Source organism: Bufo gargarizans, chromosome 4 (assembly GCF_014858855.1).
Source record: "Bufo gargarizans isolate SCDJY-AF-19 chromosome 4, ASM1485885v1, whole genome shotgun sequence".
Lineage (NCBI taxonomy): Eukaryota > Metazoa > Chordata > Amphibia > Anura > Bufonidae > Bufo > Bufo gargarizans.
Genome location: NC_058083.1, coordinates 225,221,351 through 225,239,624, shown reverse-complemented (window position 1 = coordinate 225,239,624; position 18,274 = coordinate 225,221,351). Strand labels below are relative to the sequence as shown.

Sequence of the window (18,274 nt, the reverse complement as noted above, 5' to 3'; positions counted from 1 at the left end):
TGAAAGATAATGAATATAATTAGTCATGTTTTCATTTAAAAAAATTTCATTTTAAAATTATTTTTTTTTGCATATGTTACTGCTGCAGCAGCATTATGCATAAAGCAATCTTTACTTTATTCACATACCACTGTTTTCCTTGAGTTTTTTCCTTAGTTACAGCGGTTTAAACATTTACAATATGAGGACCTTCTCAAGATGGCTCCTCTGCCAGTTCTCTGAGGCCAAAACTGCTTTCCCTCACTTCCCATACACACTTGCAGCTCCTTGCCAGCCAATCAGATTGGATTACTGAGAGACACGCCTCCTCACTCTGAAGCTTAATGCAGGCATGCAGTGTGAAGGACCGCCCCTCCGTCTTCCTAGCTGGAGACAGGTGAGCCATAGCAACTGTCTTTTAAGGGAGCAGTGGAAAGGGACAGAGGACATTAATGAAAGCTGTTATTATAATGTATTTACAGATCTTTTGCAATTATTGACAGACTAACTCAGGTATACATGCCTAGCTGTAATAAACTAGCAAATAAAAAAAAAAATATGACAGCTACCCTTTAAATACCCATAATGGTGATGGTCAGGTCTACAGTGTATAGAGCAAAACCCTATAGAGGCATATTGATATATATATATATATATATATATATATAGGTTTAGTCTGTCTACCCTGTATATGCATTGATTCTGCGGCAATATAATGGGGCTTTATCCCATCTGGCCTCTATATGATGTGTATGTTAACTATATGTGACATTTAAATAAACTTTATATTTTTACATATTAAGTGCTTCCTATTTACTGGGGCTATTGGCATTGTTGATAGGTTGATGATATACCGTAGTTAGGATAGACCCCTTTTTGATGTATTGTTATATTCTGAGGTTGATATTGGTAACCATCAGTGGCTTTATTCCAATCAGTGTTGCCAGAAAGGCTTTCAATGATTTATTACTGTACACACTGATATTACATTTTTTTAAATAAAAATACACAATTGGATTAACTGGCTACATAGCAGCAGGGAAGATGCAATGCAGTAAAAAGCATTTTATATGGCATCCTTAAAAATAAAACTATAAGAAATATGCCAATATTTCAACAGTCATATTCTGGAAGACTTTTTTTTAGTAACCAATTAAAGCAGAGTACATTTTGCTTGGAAACTTGCTTACTCTCGGGTCATGGGAGATCTAGCGAAATTCTAAGCTTTGGAATGAATTAGCACCAATTGTCACTGATTTATTCCCGGCTCTAAAAAGCATGTGAAACTCTACAACTGAGCCTGTGATGGTTAATTTGTGGCACAAGCAAAATAAACAATACTGCTGTCATTAGGAAAGAAAACACATTGATGTCAGAGATTAATGATACGGGGCATACTAGCGGTTACAAAGACGTGCAATCATCTCGTAATGATAAAAACATTATTTTACACAGCAATCTAATTGTTTGCTTTAACTCTATTCACCATCATCTGGTACTAACATGCCCTCAAAGTGTCCACTATCTAAACAGTACTTTGTTATGGATGGAAACGGCACAGGTTAAAAAGTTGCACCCAAAATCAGGTGAGAAAAGTGGGCATGCTGAAGATGTAGTCACATGCTTAAACTCCTCAAAATCAAAAGGTTAAAAAACAAAAACAAAATAGTAGCACAAATGTACGGGCGCTCATAATGGGCAGAAAAAGTAATTCAAACAGATAATTGCAAATTCAGGCGTGTGTCTTTTATTCCCCCACCACTGATTAGCCTTAGCTGCGTCTCAGGTAAAGGTATTGTATTTGCCCGAGCACAGTTTCGACACCTGTGTGAGTGCAGAGGAGACACTAAGGGCTCTTTCACACGAGCGGATCTCTGTGATCTTTTTACTACAAAATCACGGTGACAACTTCATCTCACTGTGATTTTGTAGTAAAAAGATCACAGAGAGGCACAGAGCATTATCAGTCATGTTACTGCTCCGTGTCTCTGCTGTCCGGAGCGCGGCTTGGCTCTTTCACACTGCGGATGACACGCACGGGATCTGCTTATGTGAAAGAGCCCTAAGGAATACCTTGCCCAAGTAATGAAGATGCTCGTCCTGCTTCCTTTACATAATATAAATAAATCATCCTCCTCCGCTGACATTTGGATTTCTGCTGCAGATTTGCTGCAAGCAGATCCACTTTACATTTAGTCTCAGTCAGAAATAAGCAAATCAATTAATCTCATCAAGCAGAGGTCTACACCTAAGAAGGGGTGTTCCCGAAGCCGAGGATGCTCTCCTGCTGCTTGATTGCCAGATATCTCGGCCAGCCCTGACAATCTTGCTCCACTGCGATACTGTCCCTCATAGACATTTAATCAGTAATATAAGGTCTATAGGCTTAGGAAGTATAGTTTGTAATTGGATTGAAAACTGGCTGAAGGACCGTGTCCAGAGAGTTGTGGTCAAATGATTCCATTTCAGAATGGTCCCGGGTTATAAGTGGTGTACCCCAAGGTTCAGTGCTGGGTCCCCTATTATTTAACATAGATTGGATTAATAGTGCCATTTCTATTTTTGCAGTTGACGCCAAGCTATGTATTATTGTGCAGCCTATGAAAGATGTCCATAAACTGCAAGCCGACTAGGACTGAGTGTTTGGGCATCCAACTGGCCAATGAGGTTCAATGTGGATAAAAGCTAGGAACTTTTGTCCTAGGGTAACACTCGGAGAGTCGCTTGTGGAGAAGGATTTGGGTGAGCTTGTAGATTATCAGTTAAATAACAGCATATACTGTCAATCAGCTGCTTCTAAGGTCACCTGGATATTGTCAAGTATTAAAAGAGGCATAGAGTCGCAGGATAGGGATGTGATACTGCCACTTTACAAAGCGCTGGTGCGGCCTCATCTGGAATATAAGGTCCAGTTCTTAAAAGTAAATAACATTTATGAGCCCTTGGCTGAACTGGATGGACTTAAGTTTTCCCCCCCAACTGTACTATGTAACTATGAAATACCACCAGATCCCATCAGTGATACCTGCTGTAAAATACAATGCAGGATAAGAAATTAGCTTCTATGGTATAAACTGCGATGTAATAGATCAGTAAGAGTTGCCTAGCTAAAAGCAATAAAAATTGAGATAAGACTGAAATATCATCCAATGTTATAATATGGACGGTATTTTTGTGTTTTCACTCAGGGCTACCTCAAGTCTCACCATCTTCGTACTGTTTATTTTGCCCTTAAAGGTCATTTAAATGATTAATATTGAAGTGATGATCCACTGGGATACTTAGTGTTATGAATACACGAGTGTCTGCTGATTGATCCAGGTTCAGGGTTTATATTTTAAGAAAGTTAGCATTTTAGTGTTGTGTATTTTAGCTGCATGGATGAATGACAGAGCACAGACAGAACTATGTGTAAAGCAGCAACTACTGTACCTATCATTACACAGATAAGCTCAAAAAAATAAACACCATAGGTAATGACATTTCTGCAAGCCTTATACTCTGACTGTAGAGCTCACTACTGAGTGAAGTTCCATTTGTTATACTAAAATGATAAAAAAAAAAATATTATATATATATATATTTTGTTAGACCACCATTTGTATGGCCATTAAATAATGCACTAAACTGAAATAATAATCAAGTACATGTGCCCACCCCTTTATAAAAAAAAGAACATGAAAATCTAAAAAAATTGTCCTGGACTCTTCTCCCGGTACATTTACTATTCTAGGTTTGCTATGGACAAGCTTGAAATCCTAAACTCCAACTGCATAACAGCATGCTGAAGTTTTAGTTGCCCCAAACAGGGTGACAGGTTCCCTTAAAAACGTTGTCCTCTGTAATAATAACCCCTTCACGCATAATCACGTACATGTACATGATTATGCTTAAGGTGTTATGTAGAGCGAGCTCACTGCTGATCTTGCTCCATACATGGCGAGTGCGGGCAGTATAATATAGCAGGCACCTGGCCACATTAACCGGGATCGGTGAGGACGCCGAACCCTGTCATTTAACCCCTCAGATGATGCTGTCAAAAGCAACCTAGCATCTGCGGAGTTACGCAAAGGGATGAGGGTCCCTCTGCCTTCCAATCAGGGCCCCCACAGGGAAAATGCAGGACTCTGATTGGTTACCATGACAGCCTTGGGCCTTCTGAAGGCTCCCAGGTCTGGTTAACTAAATAACCAATAAGAACCTCAAAATATCACAGAAATGAGAGGGCCAAGCTATATTAAACAATACTACCTACAAAGACTGCTATTAGACCCAACATATAAAAATAATAAAAAACTTAAATCTTTAATCAATTGGAAAATACATTAAAAATAGGTAAAAGAAGGGGCATGGTAAAACACAGCCCCACAGTACTGCTTTAGGTGGGAACTCACTGAGTGATTAACAGAACAACCAAAACCACACTATATCCAAATGCCGCCTGTAACATACAGTGATACCTTAAAGAGGTAATGTACCATATAACATTAAATTGTAAAGAGGCACATGTATAATCCAAATAAAAAAAATGGCCCAATCCTGTAATATTGGAATGGGGTTAAATGCAGCCACTGGGCAGATGTGTCTGGTCCCTTACATGCCACAAAAAAAAAGAGTATACAACAATCAAACACATAGTGTAGCTATAACCTACTATTAGTAGCACAGGGTATAGATAAAAACAGCCACTCGCTCAGTTCCCCGAAAAAATACAGAGGTCAATAAAGCAATTGCTGCATGGGGCCTCTTGATGAAGCCAGTTTGGTGGTAAAACATGCGTCGAGAACTTTCTTTTTTCACTGACCACCCTTACCATGGGTAATGATTGACTATACAGGGAGTGCAGAATTATTAGGCAAGTTGTATTTTTGAGGATTAATTTTATTATTGAACAACAACCATGTTCTCAATGAACCCAAAAAACTCATTAATATCAAAGCTGAATATTTTTGGAAGTAGTTTTTAGTTTTAGCTATTTTAGGGGGATATGTGTGTGTGCAGGTGACTATTACTGTGCATAATTATTAGGCAACTTAACAAAAAAACAAATATATACCCATTTCAATTATTTATTTTTACCAGTGAAACCAATATAACATCTCAACATTCACAAATATACATTTCTGACATTCAAAAACAAAACAAAAACAAATCAGTGACCAATATAGCCACCTTTCTTTGCAAGGAGACTCAAAAGCCTGCCATCCATGGATTCTGTCAGTGTTTTGATCTGTTCACCATCAACATTGCGTGCAGCAGCAACCACAGCCTCCCAGACACTGTTCAGAGAGGTGTACTGTTTTCCCTCCTTGTAAATCTCACATTTGATGATGGACCACAGGTTCTCAATGGGGTTCAGATCAGGTGAACAAGGAGGCCATGTCATTAGATTTTCTTCTTTTATACCCTTTCTTGCCAGCCACGCTGTGGAGTACTTGGACGCGTGTGATGGAGCATTGTCCTGCATGAAAATCATGTTTTTCTTGAAGGATGCAGACTTCTTCCTGTACCACTGCTTGTACCAGGACTGGGAGTTGAGCTTGACTCCATCCTCAACCCGAAAAGGCCCCACAAGCTCATCTTTGATGATACCAGCCCAAACCAGTACTCCACCTCCACCTTGCTGGTGTCTGAGTCGGACTGGAGCTCTCTGCCCTTTACCAATCCAGCCACGGGCCCATCCATCTGGCCCATCAAGACTCACTCTCATTTCATCAGTCCATAAAACCTTAGAAAAAAATCAGTCTTGAGATATTTCTTGGCCCAGTCTTGACGTTTCAGCTTGTGTGTCTTGTTCAGTGGTGGTCGTCTTTCAGCCTTTCTTACCTTGGCCATGTCTCTGAGTATTGCATACCTTGTGCTTTTGGGCACTCCAGTGATGTTGCAGCTCTGAAATATGGCCAAACTGGTGGCAAGTGGCATCTTGGCAGCTGCATGCTTGACTTTTCTCAGTTCATGGGCAGTTATTTTGCGCCTTGGTTTTTCCACACGCTTCTTGCGACCCTGTTGACTATTTTGAATGAAACGCTTGATTGTTCGATGATCACGCTTCAGAAGCTTTGCAATTTTTAGAGTGCTGCATCCCTCTGCAAGATATCTCACTATTTTTGACTTTTCTGAGCCTGTCAAGTCCTTCTTTTGACCCATTTTGCCAAAGGAAAGGAAGTTGCCTAATAATTATGCACACCTGATATAGGGTGTTGATGTCATTAGACCACACCCCTTCTCATTACAGAGATGCACATCACCTAATATGCTTAATTGGTAGTAGGATTTCGAGCCTATACAGCTTGGAGTAAGACAACATGCATAAAGAGGATGATGTGGTCAAAATACTCATTTGCCTAATAATTCTGCACTCCCTGTATATTGCTTGTCTGTGTATCGTTTGGGCTCATTGTTATGGCGGTAATGGGTTGTTTTCCTTCAGCTATGGGAAATGCTATTCTCTGTGGTAGTCCCAGCTATTTTTCTAAAAAGGGGAGATATTTTTCTGGTTTTCCTTCCAAACCACTTGATATTATATTATAGGTATTCGCATATTTTTTTCAGGGGACCGAGCAAGTGAAACATAATTTCCCCGTCGGAGCCCATTGACTATAATGAGACCTGGCAGGGGTCCAGCCTATTCCAGCATTAGTGCTGAGATTCGGCGGCACAAATACTGCGTCAAAAAGTCCCAACTCTCCCATACACATATACACCCTCAGTTCCTCAGAGTTTAAATATTTTTTAAATTCAGAAAGACAGGCAAGCCGCTGCCAGACGCCACTGACGGGGGTTTACCTCCCTTGAGAAAGAGACGGATTGGGCGTTGAAATGCAACATGCCTCTCTGCCAACTCTCCCCCGACAGATGATGTCTGGAGAGAGTCTACACACCCCATATGCATAAGACTGTCGGCCAGTCGCACTGGAAATGGTGGGATCGGGTGACTTTACTCCTAGGTATAAAGGAACAGACAACTTGATAAGACGGTGTTCAGGTTGTGCTCATATACTGTACAACAAATAATTTTAACTCGCTTTCAATTCACTTTGTATGTTGATATTTGCAACTTGCTGTTGACCCTATGTTGCCTTAACATAAGGTGATCTTTATATAAAAGCTTTGTTAATTATCAGTATTTAAGACCATAATTATTGGAAATATTTCACTGCTAATGTTACATACGCATCTAACAAGTTACTTACCCAGTCATAGGATACGATCCAACATCCTCTGGCAATTCCTAGGATAATGTTTAATGTACGCCGAGGACTTCCAGCAATCACATGAGTGGTAGTTTCGCAGACCTCATCCGAAAATACAAAGCCTCCAAACTTTTTCACAACTTGGATTATGGTGCTCTGCTTTCTGAAATATAACAATTAAGGAATATATTGTTTCAGTAAAGGAATAAATATTTGGCCTACATTTGCAGCATTAATGCAAAAATAATTTGATTGCTTATGTACTTGTTTTGCTAGTATAGTAGGATTTTTCACAATCTGAAAATTAAAAAAATATAAATAAAAAATATGGCTTTTAGGTATGCTGTGAAATATTTGTGAGACTGTGAACCTAAGCAACGAAGAACAAATTAATATAGTAAGTAAGATTTAAACACTTTAAGTAGCGAAACTGTATCCTACAAGGTACAAAAACAGACGTTAGTTTTGTAAATCAGATACAAGAATGTTTGCTGTCAGTCATTGCAATGGTTACACAGAATTTTTATTAGTGCCATTACCCAGCAGTTTTTTAGATATTTAGAGACACTACCATGCATATCATGTTTTGTTCAAGGATTCTCCTTTAAAGGGTTGTTCAGCTGTTAATATTGATGACCTAACCCCTGCCGATCAGCTGTTTGAAGAGGAGGCGGCGCTCCATGCAAGCACTGCTTCCCCTTGATTACACTGCACTTGGTCTTGGAAGTGCAGTGTAATACAAGTACTCGCTCCATTCAAGTGAGAGAGGCGAGCATTTGTAATTACACTACGCCGCTGCTCCACAGGAGATGAGACGTAGTGTAATGACAAGGAAGTTGATCAGCGGGGGTTCTAAGTGCCGGAGCCCCACCAATCCGATATTGATGACCTAACCTGACGATAGGTTATCAATATTAATGGCTGCACAACCCCTTTAAGGGGTATTCTGATGCAATCATTTTAAATAAAAATAGGGTTGGGGGAGCAGAAACTGTGAGTACTCACCAATCCACTGACACACAACATTTTTGCTAGTGGATTCTGCCAACTTTCTATGTGGGCAGATGACTGCTCTTTGACACTGGTCAGATTTCAACAAGTTCAATCGTATTGCTTTTCCAGAAGAAAAAAAGCAGTCTGGTTTGAGAGCTGCACTTATACAAGCAGACAAACAACGCGAGTTTGTGAGCGTTCGCGTGTTTGATTTCCAGTGTGTGTTTGTATTAAGTGTGTGACTTTAGATTACGTGACTTGAGATTCGGGGACTACAGTAAGTTATATTCTTATCACTGCACTATACTGTATTTTTTCTCTTTTATTGCATAATCCCCATTTAGTATGTGTTCCATTATTGACAGCGCAACCAGTGCACATCTTGTCTAATGTATGCAGTCCTAGAACAGCTGTTTGAGGGTGCATGTCTTTGTTCAAATTGTGAGTAAATTGCCCTTTTGGAAATCGCACATCGTGTATCTAACCGGGCGAGTTTCAACACTGAAAAGAGTTGACAATTTGTAAAAGAGTTTGCTGCTTACTGAGCAAGCACTCTTTTGGGTAGATGGTGGGGGGGTAAGGTGGTAGCGAGGAGGCTGAGGAAAGTGAGGTAGCTAGCTGGGTAACAGTTAGAAAGCGGGGTAGAGGGAAGAGTGCAAAATTGGCAGATGAGGGGGATGTCAGTTCAGGGAGAGCACTGCTGCAGTCAGACACATCCTCTGCCAGTTAGGGGAAGGTCAGTGCCAGTAAGCAGGGGACCAGGAGAGCAGGGCAGGCCAGACAGGTGCTGGTAGTGGGAGACTCTATTATTAGGGGTGCAGATAGGGCAATCTGTCACAAAGACCGGGATCGTCAAACGGTGTGTTGTCTTCCTGGAGCTCGAGTTTGACACATCGCGGATCGGGTTGACAGATAACTGGGAGGAGCTGGAGAAGATCCAGCAGTCAGGGTCCATAACGGAACCAATGACAAAGTTAGAGGTAGGTAGAGCGTCCTTAAAAATTATTTTAGGGATTTAGGTCACAAGCTTAGGGCAAGGACCTCAAAAGGTATTGTTTTTCCAAATACTACTTGTACGACGATCCACACAAGAAAGGCAGTGGGAGATTAGGTAGGTTAACAAGTGGCTCAAGAACTAGTGTAGGAAGGAGGGGTTTGGGTTCCTGGAGAACTGGGCCGACCTCTGTCGGCTACAGGCTCTATCGTAGGGATGGGCTGAAGCTCAATGGGGAAGGGGCAGCTGTGTTGGGGTAGAAGATGGCTAGAAGGTTGGAGGAGTGTTTAAACTAGGGACTGAGGGGGAGGGTAATTACTTTATAGGATGGGAAGATAGTGCAGATAGAGACCTGGGGCAAGGTAATGGAACTGGGGGAGGAGTGGATGGAGGGACTAGAACAGTTCAGAAGGAAAGGTGTAGGGTAAAAAATATACATCAACCTCTTAATTGTATGTATACTAATGCCAGAAGCCTGACTAATAAAACTGGTGAAATGGAATTAGTGATGTGTGAAGAGGACATAGTGAGAATAACAGACATGGCTGGATGATAGTTATGACTGTGTTCACTAAAGATCGCAAAAAGGGACAGCCATAATGGACTTAGTATTAACCAATAGACCCGACAGAACAACAGATGTGCAGGTTGGGGACGCCTTAGAAATAGTGACCATGAAGTAACAACCTTCTAATTATCATAAAAAAAAATAAAAAAAGAGTTTCTTCAGGGAGAAACAAAAATACCAAACTTCAAAAAAAGCTACATTTTGCCAACTTAGGCCTCACTAACTGGGATAAAAGTCCTCAAAAACAAAAATACAGCCACAAAGTTGGATATTTTTAAAACCATCCTAAAATCTAATTTCGAAAGGTACATACCTTATGGGAATAAAAGGTTAAGGAACAAGAAAAAAACAATGTGGATAAATAGAACTGTAAAGAAAGCATTAAATGACAAAAAGAAAGCATTTAAATCACTAAAACAGGAGGGTAGCGAGGAAGCACTGAAAAACCAAGAGACCAAGAGATTAATTGCCAAATAGAACAAGGACCGGGCTCATTTTCACCTTAACTGCCTCCGGACCGCCTAACGCAGGATCGCGGTCCGGAGGCGGCTGTCCCAGCCAGAGTCACGCGTCATATTGCGAGACTTCCTGTGAACGTGCGCACACAGGCGTGCGCGTTCACAGGATCGGAAGGTAAGAGAGTGGATCTACAGCCTGCCAGCGGCGATCGTTCGCTGGCAGGCTGTAGATGCGATTTTTTTAACCCCTAACAGGTATATTAGATGCTGTTTTGATAATAGCGTCTAATATACCTGCTACCTGGTCCTCTGGTCGTCCCTTTTGCTTGGATCAACCACCAGAGGACACAGGTAGCTCTGTAAAGTAGCACCAAACACCACTACACTACACCCCCCCTGTCACCTATTAACCCCTTATGAACCCCTGATCACCCCATATAGACTCCCTGATCACCCCCCTGTCATTGATCACCCCCCCCTGTGAGGCTCCATTCAGATGTCCGTATTTGCTTTACGGATCCACGCATCCATTGATCGGATCCGCAAAACACATACGGACGTCTGAATGGAGCCTTACAGGGGGGTGATCAATGACAGGGGGGTGATCACCCCATATACACTCCCTGATCACCCCCTGTCATTGATCACCCCCCTGTAAGGCTCCATTCAGACGCCCATATGTGTTTTGCGGATCCGTGGATCCGCAAAACACGACACAGCGGATCCGCAAAACACATACGGACGTCTGAATGGAGCCTTACAGGGGGGTGATCAATGACAGGGGGGTGATCAGGGAGTCTATATGGGATGATCACCCCCCTGTAAGGCTCCATTCAGACGTCCGTATGTGTTTTGCGGATCCGTGGATCCGCAAAACACATACGGACGTCTGAATGGAGCCTTATAGACTCCCTGATCACCCCCCTGTCATTGATCTCCCCTCTGTAAGGCTCCATTCAGACTTTTTTTTTTTCGCACAAGTTAGCGGAAATTGTAAGAAAAAAATAAAAGAAAAAAAGACTCATTCCGCTAACTTGTGTCAAAAATCAAAATCTCGCATGAACTCACCATACCCCTCACGGAATCCAAATGCGTAAAATTTTTTAGACATTTATATTCCAGACTTCTTCCCACGCTTTAGGGCCCCTAAAATGCCAGGGCAGTAAAAATACCCCACATGTGACCCCATTTCGGAAAGAAGACACCCCAAGGTATTCTGTGAGGGGCATATTGAGTCCATAAAAATATAGAAATTTTTGTCCCAAGTTAGCGGAAAGGGAGACTTTGTGAGAAAAAACAAAAAAACAAAAAACAATTTCCGCTAACTTGTGCCCAAAAAAATAAAAATTCGATGAACTCGCCATGCCCCTCATTGAATACCTTGGGGTGTCTTCTTTCCAAAATGGGGTCACATGTGGGGTATTTATACTGCCCTGGCATTTTAGGGGCCCGAAAGCGTGAGAAGAAGTCTGGGATCCAAATGTCTAAAATGCCGTCCTAAAAGGAATTTGGGCCCCTTTGCGCATCTAGGCTGCAAAAAAGGGTCACACATGTGGTATCGCTGTACTCAGGAGAAGTTGGGTAATGTGTTTTGGGGTGTCATTTTACATATACCCATGCTGGGTGAGATAAATATCTTGGTCAAATGCCAACTTTGTATAAAAAAAATGGGAAAAGTTGTCTTTTGCTGAGTAATTTCTCTCACCCAGCATGGGTATATTTAAAATGACACCCCAAAACACATTGCCCTACTTCTCCTGAGTACGGCGATACCACATGTGTGACACATTTTTACAGCCTAGGTGGGCAAATGGGCCTACATTCCAAAGAGCACCTTTCGGATTTCACAGGCCATTTTTTTACAGATTTTGATTTTAAACTACTTTGCACGCATTTGGGCCCCTAAAATGCCAGGGCAGTATAACTACCCCACAAGTGACCCCTTTTTGGAAAGAAGACACCCCAAGGTATTTCATGATGGGCATGGTGAGTTCATGGAAGTTTTAATTTTTTGTCACAAGTTAGTGGAATATGAGACTTTGTAAGGAAAAAAAAAAAGAAAAAGAAAATCATCATTTTCCGCTAACTTGTGACAAAAAAATAAAAACTTCTATGAACTCACTATGCCCATCAGCGAATACCTTAGGGCGTCTACTTTCTGAAATGGGGTTATTTGTGGGGTTTTTCTACTGTCTGGGCATTGTAGAACCTCAGGAAACATGACAGGTGCTCAGAAAGACAGAGCTGCTTCAAAAAGCGGAAATTCACATTTTTGTACCATAGTTTGTAAATGCTATAACTTTTACCCAAACCCTTTTTTTTTTACCCAAACATTTTTTTTTAATCAAAGACATGTAGAACAATAAATTTAGAGAAAAATTTATATATAGATGTCGTTTTAAAAAAAAATATTTACAACTGAAAGTGAAAAATGTCATTTTTTTGCAAAAATTTCGTTAAATTTCGAATAACATTAAAAAAAGTTAAAATGTCAGCAGCAATGAAATACCACCAAATGAAAGCTCTATTAGTGAGAAGAAGAGGAGGTAAAATTCATTTGGGTGCTAAGTTGCATGACCGAGCAATATACTGTGAAAGTAGTATTGTGAAAGTAGTGTAGTGCAGAATTGTAAAAAGTGGTCTGCTCATTAAGGGTGTTTAAGCTTGGGGGGCTGAGGTGGTTAAGGACTAGGCCATTTTTTGCAAATCTGACCAGTGTCATTTTATGTGGTGATAAGTCAAAGAGTTTTAAAGTTATCTAAGCCAATCTGAGAATTTTTTTTGTCACATTTTTTACTTCATGACACTGGTAAAATTGAGTAAAAAAAAAAAAAAATTTTTTTTAAATACCAAAAATTTCGAAAAATTGGCAAATTTTAAATTTCTCTACTTCTATAATACATAGTAATACCTACAAAAATAGTTATTACTTTACATTCCCCATATGTCTACTTCATGTTTGGATCATTTTGGGAATTACATTTTATTTTTTGGGGACGTTAGAAGGCTTAGAAGTTTAGAAGCAAATCTTGACATTTTTCTGAAATTTTCAAAAACCCACTTTTTAAGGACCAGTTCAGGTCTGAGGGTCACTTTGTGAGGTTTACATAATAGAAACCACCCAAAATGACCCAATCTAAGAAACTACATCCCTCAAGGTATTCAAAACTGATTTTACCAACTTTGTTAACCCTTTAGGTGCTCCACAAGAGTTATTGGCAAATGGAAATGAAATTTCAGAATTAAAATTTTTTGGCAAATTTTCCATTTTAATCCATTTTTTTCCAGTAACAAAGGACAAGCGGACGTGGATCTAGCGGCGAGGGACTGGAACAAGAGGATACAAGTATAAAAGTGTTCCATGTACAGGTGGTAACCTTTATCTAGCAGTGGGTGCATAAGGTTCCACACAAGTTTCCTGCTAACATCCAGAGTGGGGGGACATTCTAGGGGTTGAATATGGGAATCTCACCCCTCGTACACATGAAACTTGTGAGTGTACCCTGAGGTACTCTCACAAAGTTTGTACAACATCACGCCATACCTCGCCCGCTTAGAGGAAACATACTGCCGGAAAATGAGTCTCCCCTTGGAAGCAATGAGAGACTCCTCAACCACGACCTCCCTTCCAGGTACATAGGCCTCCAAAAATTTGGCCTTGAAGTGATCGATGAACGGCCTAGAAAGAATTAACTTTGGGGGGACATGCTGCATTATCTGCATAATGCAGGAATTTCCGGATGGCCTCAAACCGTGTACGTGTCATGGCCATACTGTAAAGTGGGGTCTGGTAGAGGAGGTCCCCACTCCAGTAATGCCTGACACTGGATTCCTGCTTGGCCAACAAAATCAGGACTCACAGGCTCAAAATGCTCTGGGGTACACCAGACAAGTTCACCGGTAGGGGGCTCAGGTGGACTTATCTGGTGGGCCAGAAAACTAGTACGAGCCCCAGAGCTGCTCGTATTAGTGTGGGCCACAGGGTCCCTGGCAAGGCGGTCCCCTTGCTCCGCCTGGCGGCGTCTCCGCCGCCTTGGGGGCTCATCATCATCGCTAGATGATGAGGAGGACACGGATGACAAGAGGAAAGTGGGGTCATCCACGTCCTCACTGGGACTCTCGGATTCGGAAGCAATCAGGGCATATGCCTCCTCGGCCGAGAATGTCCGGCGGGCCATAGGGGAGTGTGTGTGCGTGGAAAACTTTATTCAGTTTGCGTGTGTGTGGGGGACGGGTGTTCGCATACTTTGCCCTACACCTAACAGAAAAATAAATAAATTAATAAAAATATTTGAAAATCCCAAAAATTTTAAAAAATAAAATATTCAAACGCGCTAATCAGCAGTGGGGTGGGCGATGCGCTAACAGTGGCCGGACGCTAAGAGTGTCGGCCACAGTCAGCGCATGCACACAAAAAAATATAAATAAAAAATATGTGAGTGTGGGAGCGGGGGCAAGCTGCAGCACCCCTGGGGGGGGGTCTAGGTTCACACAGCTGAGTGCTGTGGACCCCAGACACCCGATCCGGGTGCTACAACACAATAAATAAAAAAAAACTCCCCCCCCCCCCCTAACTCTCTCTCACTATCCCTGCCTAATCTACCTCTCCCTACCTGTCCCAAATACACCGATTTGTGCCTTATGACACAAAAAAAACCTCATAGTACAGCCGAGCTCCTCTCTCCCTGGCTCCACGGACCTGTATGAGCGGGGAGGGGAGCTCCGGCAATTCAAAATTGCCACTGCGCCCGCCCACCAGCCCAGCTGGCCAATCAGAAGCAATCCTGAGGTGTGTCGTGACCACCACCTCTCAGGACGGTGATTGGTGGTGTATTATAACACCACCGATCACAGTCCTATTCCGGGTTATCGGGTCACCAGACACCCAAATAACCCGGAAACGCAGCAAACCGCAGGTCTAAATTGACCTGCGGTTTGCTGCGATCGTTGACACGGGGGGGAGGCACAGGACCCCCCTGGGCATTGTACCAAGGTGCCCGATTTGAGCAGGCACCTTGTTCCGATCACTGCGCGGCGGTAATCGGGAATACACAGGGCGTACAGGTACGCCCTGTGTCCGTAACAGGTTAAGTGGGGAAAATTGGCTTCTACCTCACATTTTTTTTTTCCCTTCCTCTGGATCAACTTGCAGGATAACAGGCTTGACAGATGTCTTTTTTCGGCCTAATAAAGTATGTTATTATGTTACTTTGTTACATACTGCTAGGTGGCAACTTATTTCTTATTCCACTACCCAAATAACATGTCAGATTGGCAGACCTTTAGTGTGGAATTAGGAGAAATAATCAAAGCGTTATCTCATGTCTATTGTACGCTTAAAGGGAACGTGGCACATTGAACACGCAGCCATATGTGTGGGCTGAATGTTACACAGCAAGAGGAGCTGAGCAGATTGATACATAGCTTTGTGGGTAAAGATCCCTGCTTTTTCTATGGCAGCCACATGTGTGGTCTGCATGTTACAGAGCAGGAGGAACTGAGCAGATGGAAATATAGGTTTGTGGGAAAAATCCTTGCTCTTTCTATACTTAGAAGTCCAGTGGCTGATTTCTCTTAAATGACTTACAGCCACCCCTGTAAGTAAAAATAAAAAAAAAGAAAGAAAGAAAAGCGCATACAGAAATAACTGCCCATCACTGGTTAGGACCACCCATTGGGCTCCTAAGCATAGAAACAGTGATTTTTTTAAATGGATTAATTACAAGTTATACTGAAACAATGTTTCCATAAAATATAACAATAATAGTGTATCACAGTGCATAGAAATAGACTAAAATATAACAATAACAGTGTATCGCAGTTTATAGAAATAGACTGTTGCTCATAAAACTTTCCCGTGTTCTAACATTTGAAAACTACAAGTATGGAGTGCATGGCACAGCCTGTATTCTTCCTACTCAGCCTCACAGACCACCATAAAACAGCCTGTTTCCATTAATGGGTGGCACAAAAGTTGCAGTCTTTACAAACTTCTACCATGATATATCTATATATCCTATATCTCCTAACACTATAATATTTCTACTCTGTATAAACAGAAAATCACTGATTGCATAGAACAGTATAATATAGAAATTGCTTAGTGTCACAAATAGGGTTTTAATCCTTTGAAACCCCCCCCCCCCCCCGCCCCCGTTCTGCTTAAATCACTATATAAGGATGTGGATATTTCTAGGAATACATTCTGTTCATAGACAGCAAGTCATTGCAGACATTGTATACTGGAACATCAGCTCTAATCTAAACACTTTAATTTGCTCCTATTATGATTTATTATGTAAGAAGTGACCCTCTAGAGGGTCGTATATTGCTCATTAACAATAGCATAGCTTAAGGGCTCTTCGTTTATTCGAATACATTGCCCTCACCCAATTATTAATTTGACAAAATACATTTTCTCTTCCATCTAGTTACTTTTTATTTAGAAACACTACTTTTAAAAAAATCTAGAACACACTATGTGAAAAGTTCAGCAAAAGTTCCATCTTTGGGTCTTAATGGGTCCGCATTCGCCCCTGAAAAATGTGGATCGGATGCAGACTGAAAATACGGTTGTGTGCATGAGGCCTAAAGATTTTTTAAACGCATACACTCAGCCTTTTACACATGTAGCTATCAGCCTGGAAATGTTGCATGTTGGGCATGTTCTCACTACAGAGGAAATGTTTAGATATGGGGTGGGTTCTTCAATATGACCACTGTGATTTTGCTGAACATTCACTGCTGCGTTCACACATGAGCTTACGCAAACAAAACACAGATTTAGTACTACAGCACAGGGGAGAGAAAGTCAGATATTGCGGATGTTTGTGTTCACATGTACCACTCCTATAGATAAACTGCAGAAAATATCTGGGTTAGGCTCCATTCACACGTACATGGTGTGCTGCGGATCCGCAACACACCTGCCCGGCACCCCTATAGAAATGCCTATTCTTGTCCGCAGCTGCGGCCAAGAATAGGACATGTTCTATCTTTTGCGGAGCTGCGGACCCGAAGATCGGGGGCACGCTCCGCAAATGCGGATGCGGACAGCACACTGTGTGCTGTCTACATCCAATCTGTCCCCATTCAGAATGAATGGGTCTGCACCCGTTCTGCAAAATTGCAGAACAGATGCGGACCCATTTGCGGACGTGTGAATGGAGCCTTACCCTGTAAGTATAAATGGGACTCAAGTCAAAGGGGAACCTGTCACCAAATGCTGCTCCAATCTGCTGCCAGCATGTTCTAGAGCAGGAGGAACTGAGTAGATAAACAGTTTTGTGGGAATCTATTCAGTATAGCTTGTATTTCATTCATTTCAAAGTTAATTTGTCACCAGGAAATTCAGCGGAATCTAATGTTACTTTTCACTTAGCAATCTGCTGCTTACACTAGAGAAAAGGTACTTTTAATACAAATGCAAATGAGCACTCAAGTGCAACGAGCACAGGCCCAAGCCACCCTGTGCACCATTGCTCCTCCTCACTTTTTCTGCCAGCTCATCCCTCATCTTGATTGACAGGGCCAAGCAAGATAAGGCTGCTTTCACACTAGCGTTCGGGTGTCCGCTCGTGAGCTCCGTTTGAAGGGGCTCACGAGCGGACCCGAACGCAGCCGTCCAGCCCTGATGCAGTCTGAATGGAGCGGATCCGCTCAGACTGCATCAGTCTGGCGGCGTTCAGCCTCCGCTCCGCTCGCCTCCGCACGGACAGGCGGACAGCTGAACGCTGCTTGCAGCGTTCGGGTGTCCGCCTGGCCGTGCGGAGGCGTACGGATCCGTCCAGACTTACAATGTAAGTCAATGGGGACGGATCCGTTTGAAGATGCCACAATATGGCTCAATCTTCAAGCGGATCCGTCCCCCATTGACTTTACATTGAAAGTCTGGACGGATCCGTCCGAGGCTATTTTCACACTTAGCTTTTTTTTGGCATTTTAATGCAGACGGATCCGTTCTGAACGGAGCCTCCGTCTGCATTAATATGATCAGATCCGTTCAGAACGGATCCGATCGAACGCTAGTGTGAAAGTAGCCTAACTATGCAGAAACCTGGCCCTGTCAATCATGAAGGAGAGGAAGAAG

At 42.1% G+C, this 18,274-nt stretch overlaps 1 protein-coding gene across 1 annotated transcript in view; it reads right to left on the bottom strand.

Moving 5' to 3' along the window:
* MCPH1 (microcephalin 1) overlaps positions 1–18,274 on the bottom strand; it is a 248,096-nt gene that overhangs the window by 163,899 nt on the left and 65,923 nt on the right. Inside the window, exon 11 of the mRNA XM_044290211.1 lies at positions 7,173–7,335. Coding sequence (XP_044146146.1) covers positions 7,173–7,335 — 163 coding nt within the window. The remainder of the gene's footprint in view (positions 1–7,172; positions 7,336–18,274) is intronic.